Raw genomic sequence first — 12,628 nt, 5'->3', positions numbered from 1 at the left:
ACTCTACAGAAATGTTCCTGCTGAAATAAAGATTTTACTCTTTTTGGAATCTGCCTGCCCAAAATTGTCCAGAAGATTCACTGACTGTGGTTCTCTACCTTTCTTGCAAAACCAGCCTGACACTAAACCAGAGTCACAGGAGATACCTGTTTATGGGCACCTGTGTCTTACATCCTGCTTGGGTTGTGAATTCACCAGTCCTGAAGGGTACAGAGATGAGACTTTTTCCACAGTAAAAGTATTACAGTAAGAAAGTTTCCTAAGCTGTAAAACTTTTTTGCAGCCAACTAGTAAAGGAGCAAAATTTTACATGTAAAAAATAACCTCTGAAGAACTTCTGCAAAGAAAAAGAACTTCCTAGGAAAGTGCAGGGGCAGTCATTAACTTTACAACATTTAGAGATTAGTATACAGATTATGTTTCATGTACTTTAAAAAACTCTGGGTTTCATAAAAACCAGAGATTCCCTACACATACTCAATTCAAAGGCTATTCCTGTAATTACATGGTTTTCCAAATATTTAAATTGCATTTTTATTGGTGAACAGCAGAAGGTACTGCAGGCATAACTTATTTTATTAAAACCAGGAACAAACCTTGTCACTTTTAATTTAGCTTAAAACCACAAGTTATTGATGTTACACTCAAGGGAATGCTCATTAAAGTATTTCTACACACGACTTACATATATCAGTCTATAATCCCCTTCTTGAAAAACAGGCCTTTCATTTTCCTCTGTTACTAATTATTCTCACTGAAGTACCAAACTATTTCTTTATTCAGCTACTCTCACTATTACCTATTGTTTGGAAATTAGTTTTTCATTAGCAAATTTCATAACATAAGCCCTTTGCCTCTTTTTGTAATTAAAAACCAGACATGTTTATCTTCTCCAGCTCTGAGGCGTTAGAATAACAATAATAAAAAAGAGCCATGAAACTGTTAATAGTTGGCAAATTTACAGCATGTGCATATAAAAAAAGATCTGACCATGAATGTGGTGTCATCTCCATAAAGCCCTTTGAATGCCAAGGACATTCCAGTATGGGCATTTCTAGTGGCTCTTCAGAACTCCTAGTTCAGTGTAAAAGGTGCTGAGGGGCTGGAAAACATACCCACTTTAGCTCTGAGGATTTTTCTATTCAACAGCAAAGAGTTCTCAAACATCTTGAAAGCTTTGGGACCCATTCTAATCTCTGCTGGGAAATTATGGCTTCCTACATATACAGACCTCTCAGCTGAAAACCTTAACTCTTCTACCATAAAAGTTATTTCTTAGTTGTATATACTGTTATTTTTTGGGCTTTAGCTTGAATTTTCTACCAAAAACCTCTCTGAGAGGCAAAAAGGAAAAATATTATTATTATTTTAGTGTTAGAAAACAACTGTAGATTTAGCAGGTTGCACTTTTTTGCCTAGCTAGCTGGCATTGATGCAGACAACACTGTATACTCACATCCTGCCATCTGGTCTCATCCTCTTTCAGCTGGTTGTGCACGTTCTGCAGTTTCTCATGACGAGCTTTGCTGTGAGGTTGAGTCACAGCTTCTTCTTCACATCTCATGTCAAACATGCTCATACTCCTAAACACAGGGGGAATAAAAAATGATAGATACAGCATTATTTAGAGGCTTTTATTCCTTTAGCTTGTTAGAGTTAAAGCCACATGAGGGTGCTACAGCAGAATCAGACACCTGCACTGTTACCAAGCTCTCAAAAGCAGCAGTCCCCTAAAAGGACAAGTTAGCATCATATGCATCCCACATAGTACTTTGGGCATTATACTCCTCAGCTTTCTCTTGTTTTTGTTAGTTGACAGAAAGTTTGTCTCTTGCTAAGAAGCACTACTAACATTACACCTCCATTGATAGCTCTCATTAAGATCATTCTATTGAGGGCTAAGTTCAGAACATTCTACTTGCTGAAGGTTTGTTTCCCGCTGAGTATTCAAGACTCCTCCAATTAAGACTGCAGGCAGAAGTTTCCATTTCAGTATAAAACAAGAGAGGCTTGAGAAGTATATCAGGAGTAGCCTGGCTGGCTGAATGCTACTCCTATAAAACTGGGGAGAGCCAGCCCAGAGAAATACACGCAGCACAGAGAGGTACTTCCCTTCCTCCTCTCCCCTCCCTGCCTCAAAGAAATTCAGTGCTGTCAGCACTGACTTATCAATACAGCTAATCTAACAATGAAAAGATGGTGTTCAGAACAAAACAGTTTCTACACATTCTATTTCTGTCTCTGATCTTTGGAGAGTTAATGGAAAAGAGGTAATGGTTTGATATTGTACATTAATTCATATTATATAAAGATCTTCACGTGAAGATAGAGTACTTGTTACTACTCCTCCCCTACTACCTATTATTAGTAAAACATGACCTCAGTTGTGCCATTAAAACAAAACAAAACAAAAAAAGCAGCCATGCAACTCCACATGAATGATTTCACAGCAGTCTTCAAATGATCATCCACAGCTTTAGGTGAACCAACGAGCCAACTAGCAGGAGAAGCAGCCAATGGAGATAAAATTGTAGGTGACTGTGTTCACAGTGATGCAAGTGGATAGACACAGAAAGCTGTGCATATATGTATTTAGCCAACTTTTGTATTCGGGCAAGCAAAGATAGGAATGAACCACTCTCAAGGGAAAACTGAGAGGCCTGGACAGTGGATAGAAAAGGACATGCACAGATGCCATCCTATTAGTAGGTATTTGCTCAGAAATGAAGGACAGAACACACATCCTATTGCCTTTAAGCATGAACAGCAAGGTTAGCATATGACTCTGCTTCACCCCTAAACAGAGTGCTGAGGGTACACTCAGCTGGGTTTCTCTGGGAGCAGTTTAAGGGTTACATTGCTCAGGATTGGACTGGAGCACTTCTAAATAATAGAACCTAACAAGATGGCAAGTTCTGTTGTTTTTAGAACTAAAGACATATCACCTACTAAGGAACATTTAAATATCAGTCATATTTTGCAGACTGGTGAGGTAGGTTGGGAGATGCATAACTTTTAATGAAGTCACCCTTAAAGGGTTTGTTCCAGTTTAAGAGCTTTTGAAATACACACCAAGTAAAGTCTTTAGTGTTTAGTATTTTCCACCTTGTGTCTACTGGGTCAAACTGGTTGTGTAGTTCCTTTCTTGTCCCCCTTCCTTGTGTCACATTTTTTTATTCACAAACAGTAGAAGAAAACAGAAGGCCCAAAACAGTGGTAAGTGGTTCTAGCAGAGTGCATGAGTACTTGCCCTCTGCCATCTGGGATGAGAAACTAAAAATACTTTCTACCAAGAGTCTCCTGATGTCTTAATGAAAGGTTAGTGTTTATTATTCCTTGTATTCACTCGGGTCCCTCAGTGTGTACAGAGACAGCAAAACCAAAGGTTTTATGGCTATTAACAACGCAACAAAAAAGGTGCTCTGGAAAAGGCTTCAGCCGAGGCCAGGAAACAAACTATACACTACAAGCCCACATGTATCTTCTACTCTAGTTGTCAGCTCCTGCTGCTGGGCCTTCATTGCCCTGGATAAGCAACCAGTCAGGTTCAAACATCAACTCTGCAGCAACATATTATTGCGCAAATGTACCTTCCCAAGAGAGCAATCTGAAGGAGTCATCTCAAGGCACTGTGCTCTGCTCTGACCAACATGTAGTAATCATTAAAGAGAATCTTCTATTTTCCTGAACACAAGGCCAAGGCCAAGGCCAACTGAAAGGTCTACATCAACTTCTTTGCCTGACAAGCTCATCATTAAAAAAGAATCAAAGAGGTCAAAACTCTGAGCTTCTGCCAAAAGACACCTTCTCACCATGAGTCCCACATAGTTTTGTCCTATTTCTTCCTAACAAACTACAAAAGGCTCCAGCCCATCACTAACACCTGCATGAACAGAACTAGATTTACCTCTGCCTTCAACCACACACTGGGCCAGCAGGCACACAGCAAGCAAGTGGGGGCAGAGGGGAGGGCGATGCAACTCTACTGAATTCATGTTTATGGATTTTCTGGCATTAGCAAAGCTCTGGGGATTGTCTCCAAATTTTGTCTGGAAGCAAGGGGTCTTTTCTGCTGACCAGTGTACCAGACCTGATGTTCTGACAAAGGTCTGGGAAAAAACACTGGGCACAGTGTATTTTGGAGGGCTAGATCTTTGGGATTATATGATTTTTAAGTTACACTACTTTACTCTTGCAAATTACAGTTGTTCAGTTGTTCTTTCAATGATATCATGCAGCAATTATTTTTTATTCCTTTTTTTTTTTTTTCTTTTTAAACAGGTCTGAAAAAGTGCTGGATAAAAAAAAAAAGTCCTCAAGGACTTGAGTGTTCAGACTAATTTGAAAGTGAGAAATAAGGTAAAGCACTTCTTTTTATGAAAATACATTAACAGTCCTTAGGCACGGCATTTATTATGTGGCTACATTACCATTTTATAGACATACTAAGACTTAAGAAACCAAAATAAAACATAAAAAGTGACAGCCTGGCTAAAGAATCAGATTAATACTCAAAAATTTCGGCTCACTATAATTCTCTTGTCAGGCTTAAAGTATAAAGCATAAGCCTAAACTCACATTGGACTGTCATACCACCACCAGAATTCAGCCTCGTCACTTTGGGAGATGGGAATTAGGCTGATCCACAGGAATACACCAAGTATTGCCTCATCTGGACCTCAAGACAGACCAGGGCTGATACCAATATCTAACATTCACTAATCAGCCAAAGGAATTTTGTCAGCCCAACACAGGAGTTTCTAGTTTTGCCACTGGAATAAACAGCATCTAGTCTAAAGATGAATTCAAGTTACAGAGTTTTCAAAGAAGACTTCACAAACATTTTGGAAGCATTTTAAATGTCAACTTAATTAATTTCTTCTATTTGAAAGCTAAATTTTATTAGATTCTTGGTAAGTACTTCATCTTCAGAAGTAAAAACACAATCTTACATTTACAAGAACTTTAAAGACAGTTTTGGAAAACAGTTGCTTTGTAAATTCTGGCACATCTGGAAAGGATGACAGTAATGCTTGGACATTTATTGGTTTGCCTTTTAAAACAAAATCTGAATCAATGTGAAATAAATCATGTGATTTATTAATCTTTGCCACTCTCACATTACACAACCAAATGCATTGCAATTCCTTGTTGAAGGCATCTCCATGTACCTTCTCTCATGTGTGCATTTAATACAGACACACAAAAATGATAGAAAACAAATGAACAAATCAATCAGATATGTAGGCTTCCTGAAATGGCAGGGAGGGCTCCATTGTTACGTATAACTCTTCTCTGTTGTTATACTCTTTTTATCTCATCTCTTAATTTGACTGAAAAGATTTCTGCTGCTTGAAAATGATCACATTTACACTGTGGTCAGAGGACACAGGCTTTGCACAGCAGAAAGGTGTTACAGATCCTGTAAAGACTATTCAGTCCATGGTTCCAGCCTTTATCATTAGACGAAAAGGGTGAAAAATTATATATGACTCTCTGGATATACTTGTTACTAAAAAAACCCACAAACCTTCTATGTTATTTCTATTTTGTGATTTAATCTGGGAAACAGAGAAAGTCGTGCATTTCTGCGAACAGAAGAAGGGTATTAAGGACATTATTGTGTGGATAGCTCCCAACTATTTATTTGCTTCTAAATGCCCGCGCTTCATAAGAATAGCTAATACTTTCACAGAGCTAAGTGACATTGCATACTGTTCTGAACTAGAATTTACATGCATCCACACACAACTGAAATATGTTGAGTGCAATAAATGTCACAGTCCTACTCCTTCTGTGAAAAGTAAAGCGTTGAGGTGAAGAGCTTAAAAAAAGTGAAGTTTAGTACATTATTAAATTAAACCCAACCTAGAAGGTATTCAAGAGAAAGTTTTTAAAAGACAATAAATGAACAATGGAAGATGTATTTTCCCAGTAATTATTCACAATGGATTTTATTTTACTTTGGGATTTCTTTTTTCTTCCTGTATAGGTCATACTTCATTTTTTAACTCAACACCCAGCCCAGATTAAACCCAACTCTCTTTACCTGTACCTGATTAGGGGCAATGGAAATTCAGAAAGAAATTCAGAAGAAAAAACAAAAGAAAATTAAAAAAAAAAAAAAGGAAACAACACTTCAAGCAACATCTGGGCATTAGTGTTATGCTTAGTTTTTATAGGCTTTTATATAAAAAATATTTTTAGCTGTAATGTAAGCCATATTGCATTCCATTTTTCAGTGCTTTTCTGAAAAATCTATTTGCTGGAACACTGCAAAATTATAAGAAGGCATCAACTGCGTTTTAAATTAGTAGGAAGACGGGAAAGCATGCAGTGTAAGTTGTTTAAAATAGAATCTTGTGAGCACAAGACAACTTACTCTGCGTCATCAGACACAGCAGTTCTGGGGCCGAATCTACAAGACCAAATATAAAATTAGAGTGTTGATAAAAACATTAAGTAGTAATTGCAACCAGACCCATACAATTTGGGTAACTGTCACTTGACCATCCAACCTGTATGAGTAAAGCTGAGCAAAAAAAAGAATCACACTGCTCAGGAATTATGTATTCAGCAAACAAGACTTACCTCATCATCTGAAGGTTGAACTACACAAGAACACCACTCACCCCTCCCTGATCCCACACTAATGCCATCATTACAAAAAGCCACTGAAGTATACCTCACATGGGTCTAGAAAACAGTTATTGAAAACAGGCAACATATTAACATTTACATTAAGTGCCACACATGCAATGAATGGAGACAAATCTTAACAGTTGCATTTCACAGCAGTGCTCAGAATCACCGTTGCTGATTATTTTTTGGGTGTGTGTGTAGGTGAAAAAAGGTACTGGTAATACACAAATCAGTATCATCCACTAAAGTGACAGTCTTGTTTAGAGTCATGCAAACCATGTGTTTGTATGTGGGATTTATCATAAAAAAACAAGTGCAAAAGTTGACATCACAGCACTTTCTAGTCACGGAGAAGCAAGACACACATCTCTGAGAATGCCCAGCAGAGTCCAGTTGAAACTCTGCTATTCATAAAACATTTTTGCAATTCACATAGATATTATAACTAAATATTTTCTTCCATTAGATGTATAAAATAGAACAATACATTACACAACTACTCTGCTTGTTTCTGAAAAGCATATTACTGATACACAGTATTTTGTTCTGGACTGAAAACACACCAGGCAATGCAAAAGCTGAATTCTGAGGTGTACACACAGAGGTGTACAAACTGCGTGATTCACACCATACAGAGCTCACGTTTGCAGATGCTCGTCCTTGGATGACAATGTTTCCATTTTGTTTTCCTCAGGAACCTCCTGAAGCTTAGATGTTTGATCAAGGTGGACTTCCTTAAGGCTACCTTCACCCACTTGGGCAGTAGGAATAGTCTCATCTTGTCCTGCAGGAGGGAGATTGTTTTCTTCCTGCCCTTGCTGCTGTTCTTGCAGTGGTTGTATTACAGATGTTCCAGAGCTATTAGTGCAGACTTGTGGACTTTTTTCAGGCCTGAGCAAGCCAAAGGCAGTAGTGCAAAGAGACGTATTAAGCAACTTTTGAAAAGTTACATATACACAATGAAAAGCATAATTAAGTTAACAAAAAAAAAAAAAAAAACACAAACCCAAATAGCTGATGGGTGACAAGCTAAGAGAGGCAGGTGTGCAAAATGTAATTTTAATAGAGAGCTTGCACTTCCATTCAGATAAACAAACTGACCTGGACACCACCAAATATTAAAGTATTAGGTACATATTTTAATTAAGCTATTCAAGTTAAGGTCTTCTCAACACCAAACCGCTGTTCAATTCTACAGTAGATGACAGAGATTTTTCTTCTCCTGGCCGAGCTCTACACTAGGTTTTCACCTGTGTATGCACAGGTACCTGCACACCTGTCCCTTCTAATGTACTTTGAAGAGGTTGATGAATAAGAACCTTTCCACTCTTGCTTGTATGGGCCTCAACCAGCCAACATATACCTCTATTCAAAGTCTTAGAGCACCAACTTCCCCACGTGGCCTTCCTCATCTGAACAAAGGTGCTTAGAAAGGCACGGGGCCTTATCAGGGGGATCTTTGGATGTCCTGTTTGGAAGTCACTGGCACCAGCTAAGCCATAGACAAGCATCTAACCTACCACATCCAGCACCTCCATTTCTAGCTGGAAACATTTGTAATGATTAGCTCATATTTAACCAGAAACCTCTATAAATGTAATACCATCTTGCTATGAATATCCATTCCCACAAACTCACAGAATTTCACATCTGGTAGAGCTCTGCTCTGAGTCTTTACAAGGCTCTACCAAAAAGGCCAGAAACCCTGCATTGCCTTCTTTTGAGTAGAGAAAGTACAGAATTGAGGACAAGTATGGAAGAAACCGCTGCTGGGCCAACAGCAGCTCCTCCAGATCCTGACAGCCCACAGGGCCAACTACAAGGAAGAGAATCACAACTTTCTTACCTCATAGTTTTCTTCTCAAGTTCTCTAGCTGTGCCCTGCTTATTCTGCTGCTTTGAAAATGGCATGGGAAGGAACTGCTTAGCACTGGGCCCAGGCTGCTTTAGGAAAGCTCCAGTTCTTCTGGCCAACATGTCATCTCTTTGGGGGTCTGGCAATTTCACTTTTTCTTTTCCACTGCTCTGCTGCTGAGGGGTTCCAAGCTCTTCTTGGATTTCTTCTCGTGTGACAGTACTGCTCAGAGAGACAAGTGACATTGTTCCATGATAACGCTCACTTGCACAGCCCAAGGCAAGTGGCTGCTCAGGCAAGATGGGGTACTGTTACTCAAAACACAGTTGCTGAGTGATGGACAACCAGGCATCTTTAGCTACAGTGCAGGCAGTGAGACCAAGAGGAAACTATGTTGAACGCCACACTTATGGAGTTGATATGTTAGAAGTTGGGGATTGCATAAAAATGTATGTGATAAATTATTCACTTGGAAGCTGGCGTAAAAGTCTGGACAAACAAACAAAGATTGCAAAAGAAATTCCCCCCAAAAGATGAAAGACTGTTTTCATGCTGAATAGCATTTAAGAAGTGCAGTACTTAAATATTATGAAAGAAAACAGACTGTTTTATGTTCATAGCATACATTCTTGTAAGTAATTTCATAAAAAAGAACACATGCCATGATGAAAGAGTGAAAAGTATCTTTAAAGGCTGTGTGAAGAATGGAACAACACTCCTGACTGATCCAAGCTAACACCACACACAAACCAGGCATAAAGCTCAGAGGGATCTGCTTCTGTTCTCTGACCTTTCTGCTTCCCATGGAGTCTTCAAATCCTTTTCACGAGCTACTGTCTCCCCTTGCTGTTGCTGCAGCAGATGAGGAGCTAGTGACAGGGGAGGACAATGTATGGGAACAGGGCTAGTGGTACGCCTCTGAAAAGTTCCCATCCTCCTAACCAGCATATCATCTCTCTTAATGTCTGGTAAATGCTCATCGCATTCTTCCTCAGTGCTTTCTTGCCATTTGTTCAAACTGCACAAGGTTTGTTTCTCAGAGACGATGTCGAAAGCTGGGACAGGTGACAGCATTCTCCTGCAAGAGTCATCTGTACCTGACTTGGCTACCTCACTAGTGATGAGATTGAGAGGAGGACTGAGAAAGACAAAACATTCTCAAGTCAAATGAAAGGTAGAAGAAGAGTCCTTCAACTCAGTTTGGAATTGTTTTACAAACACACAAACTTAACCAAATGAGTTGTTTGCCAAAAGCATTCCTTACAAATTCTTGCTACAGCCACAGACTTAGCTACTAAAGCAAAGCCAAATAAATATAAGCTCTGTTAATATGTTAACTTCCCAGAGCTCTAATTCTCTTCTAGATAAACACCAGAAACACAGAGGACCAACACACCTTGGTTCCAGCATCAAATATTCAAAGAGAAAGTAAATCCATTAGATATGAAGAAAGCATTTTTTGAACATCAGTAAGGCCAGCAAACTGAACAACAAATTCCTAACGAGCTGAAAGGAGGCAGAGCAAAGCTACTGGGATTCAAGAAGCAGAAAAAGCTTGAACAACAGCTCAGACTCTGAGATACCAGTGATTTCACTGTTCACCAGAAATTTTGAGGCACATTCTCAGGAGAACTTTGCATGGCGTTGTTTTGTGGAACCCCAAACATGTTAAGATACTGCAAAGGCGTTGGATGACTTCTGAACAAGGCTGTGTGCATAAACAGCTGTTAGGTCTATGCAGCAGTCCACCCCCATGCAGATTGGCATCTTGCAAGACCATCCAGCTCAGCAGCACTTCCTAAGCCACACCAAATACCTGGATTCATCCTGTGGTTTTGATACTTCATCACTGTGTTCAGCAAACCTGTGACTGCCAACAGTAGTTGAAGGAGAGCTTTCAACACCAGAGTGACTCTCCACTCTGTCTTTCTTGCTTTCTTCTTCTGTTCCACTCTTGGATGAAGCTCTGCCAACAACGAGCTTGTCCCATTTCTGCTGATCAATCTCAGTTACTGGCCCAAAATGTACGAACTTCTGCTTGGGGCTACCAGCCTTTTTGTTTGCTCTGGCTTTGCGGTCAGCAAAATCGTCATGAGCTGCTGGTTTCACTGTGATTTCAGTTGGTAGCAGAGTGTCACTGGGACATTTGAAATCTTCTTCACTAGTATGAATGAGGAATAAAAGAATCCCCCCCAAATGAGACCCCAGGATAAAACAAATTAAATGCTCCTAATGTTTTGAAGGGGTTTATTTTAAAATTTAGGGACACAGGTACAAATAGCTGTGGTATACTGAGGTCCAAATGACGGATAAAATCCGAAGATACTACAAACCTATTGGGGAAACTCTGGGAGCACATCCATGTAAGCCCTTCCTTCAGGGAAGGAATGTAGCACATGGCCCATTCCAGACTCAGTTCTTCACACTAACAAAGCCACAGTTCCCTTCTCTGCTCATGCAGACCTGGGCTGTGTGTTACACGGGACTGTGCAAGCACCAGCACACCCACCTTGTCATGCAGGAGCTCCAGTGACATGATAGCACCAGGAAGGGCAATTCACTTATCCTAAATCAAGGGGACTGAATCTTGGTTTTAATAAATCACCTCAAAAGTACCAGAGAAAGTACTAATATCTGAGATGAGAGAATGACCAAGTTTTGACGGTTTGTGTTAGAGCTAAAATTACACACACTAACAGCATTGTTAGAAGAATGCCTCAGCAGATGGTCACCTTTAATTGGAAAATGGTATGTGCTGAAACAGGAAGGTTAGGAGCTGTTATCCTGTCCTACTGGAGTCACAAATCACATGCATACGTTATAGGCCACCTCCATAGGGAAATAGGTTAGAATAACTGCTTTATACTGGCTCCCTTTGTGGAGGTTTATTTTACAGTGAGAGCATGTCTACACCATACAACGAGGCTCCTGAAATGCCTGCTGCAGTGACAAACAGTGCTGGTGTGTTTACTCAGCATTGGAGTACAAATGCCATGCAAGTATATCAGCTCAGGTCTCAAAAATAGAATAGCCACATTAATGCAAATAGATGATGGTCCTCAGTTAATACCCCAAAGGTATAATGCCTTGTCCTGAAGATAGCTTGGTTAGCAGCAGTACAGTGCTACTGAGTTAGTGGTGCCACATGGACCTTTGCACTATTCAATTTAAAGCAGCTTCAGAGCAGCTTGATCCATGGGACAAGAGAGACCTTTCTAACATGACGTTAGGAGTGTCCACGGGGGCAGTGACCATGAAACTACTATAATAGTTCTAAATGATGGACACACTTTCATTTCATTTCATTTCATTTCGTTTCATTTCATTTCATTTCATTTCATTGATAAGAGAGCATCCCTGTACAGATTTTTGACTCCTCCTGAAAAGTTAAGTAGGTGAGGACTGGTTGTCACCAAGGCATTCTTCAAGCTTAAAACCACAAGCACATACAGCAGATCATGACATACCAACATGCTTCCTAGGGTGCCAATCCTCTCCACAGGCAGAAATCGTACCTGGGCTCCCCTGACAATTTTAATCTTTTCCAGGTCTCCAGATCCTCTTTTGTTATAGAGGCATTCACAAAAATCACATCTTCTCGTGGCTGAGGAAGGGTACTTTGAGATTTCCGTTTAGCCAAATCATCTCTCTCAGTATCAGGCACTTTCAGCTGCTCTTCCTCCTCTGACTCAGTCTTCTCAGTTTGCAGAAGTGGCTTCTCTTTGGTTGTCGCTATTTGCCTTGCTGATGCCATGTGCACCCGTCTTCTTCTAATTTAATGCACATTCAAGTTCAGCAAGAAAAGATATTTTGAGGGAGCAATGATAAATCAGTGTCAATTGAAGACGATCAGAGCACAAGAAGATAAAACTGAATTTACAAGCAGATTAATTTTACATTAATTTTAGGACGTCAACATGGAATGATTTGAAGTTGAAACCTCTCATCTATGCTACCCTGCTCATGCACTATTGAGACCAATTTATCACATGACTTGTCCTAGCTCAAGCAAGAAAAATCTTTAAGTTAGTACTGTGTCCAGCATTTCTGCAAAAACATTTCTCACAAATAGTTACAAATACCTCATTTTCATATTATTAGCAAAGTGAATTCAAGTTTTGCTTGCAAACA

The 12,628-nt window shown here is 39.7% G+C and overlaps 1 protein-coding gene across 18 annotated transcripts in view; it reads right to left on the bottom strand.

The window, feature by feature from the left end:
- The window catches only part of LIMCH1 (LIM and calponin homology domains 1), a 181,319-nt gene that overhangs the window by 40,004 nt on the left and 128,687 nt on the right, over positions 1 to 12,628 (bottom strand). For 11 of the 18 annotated variants that reach the window (XM_065836883.2, XM_065836882.2, XM_065836880.2 and 8 more), the window contains 7 exons: positions 12,013 to 12,267; positions 10,314 to 10,658; positions 9,288 to 9,635; positions 8,489 to 8,719; positions 7,285 to 7,533; positions 6,383 to 6,418; positions 1,457 to 1,583 (listed from right to left, as the gene is read on the bottom strand). In XM_065836883.2, the coding sequence (XP_065692955.1) occupies positions 1,457 to 1,583; positions 6,383 to 6,418; positions 7,285 to 7,533; positions 8,489 to 8,719; positions 9,288 to 9,635; positions 10,314 to 10,658; positions 12,013 to 12,267 (1,591 nt within the window). The remainder of the gene's footprint in view (positions 1 to 1,456; positions 1,584 to 6,382; positions 6,419 to 7,284; positions 7,534 to 8,488; positions 8,720 to 9,287; positions 9,636 to 10,313; positions 10,659 to 12,012; positions 12,268 to 12,628) is intronic. The other 7 variants (XM_065836889.2, XM_065836890.2, XM_071807416.1 and 4 more) reach the window with 6 other exon arrangements.

Source organism: Patagioenas fasciata, chromosome 4 (assembly GCF_037038585.1).
Source record: "Patagioenas fasciata isolate bPatFas1 chromosome 4, bPatFas1.hap1, whole genome shotgun sequence".
NCBI classification, from domain to species: Eukaryota; Metazoa; Chordata; class Aves; order Columbiformes; family Columbidae; genus Patagioenas; species Patagioenas fasciata.
This window is presented reverse-complemented; position numbering and strand designations above follow the sequence as displayed.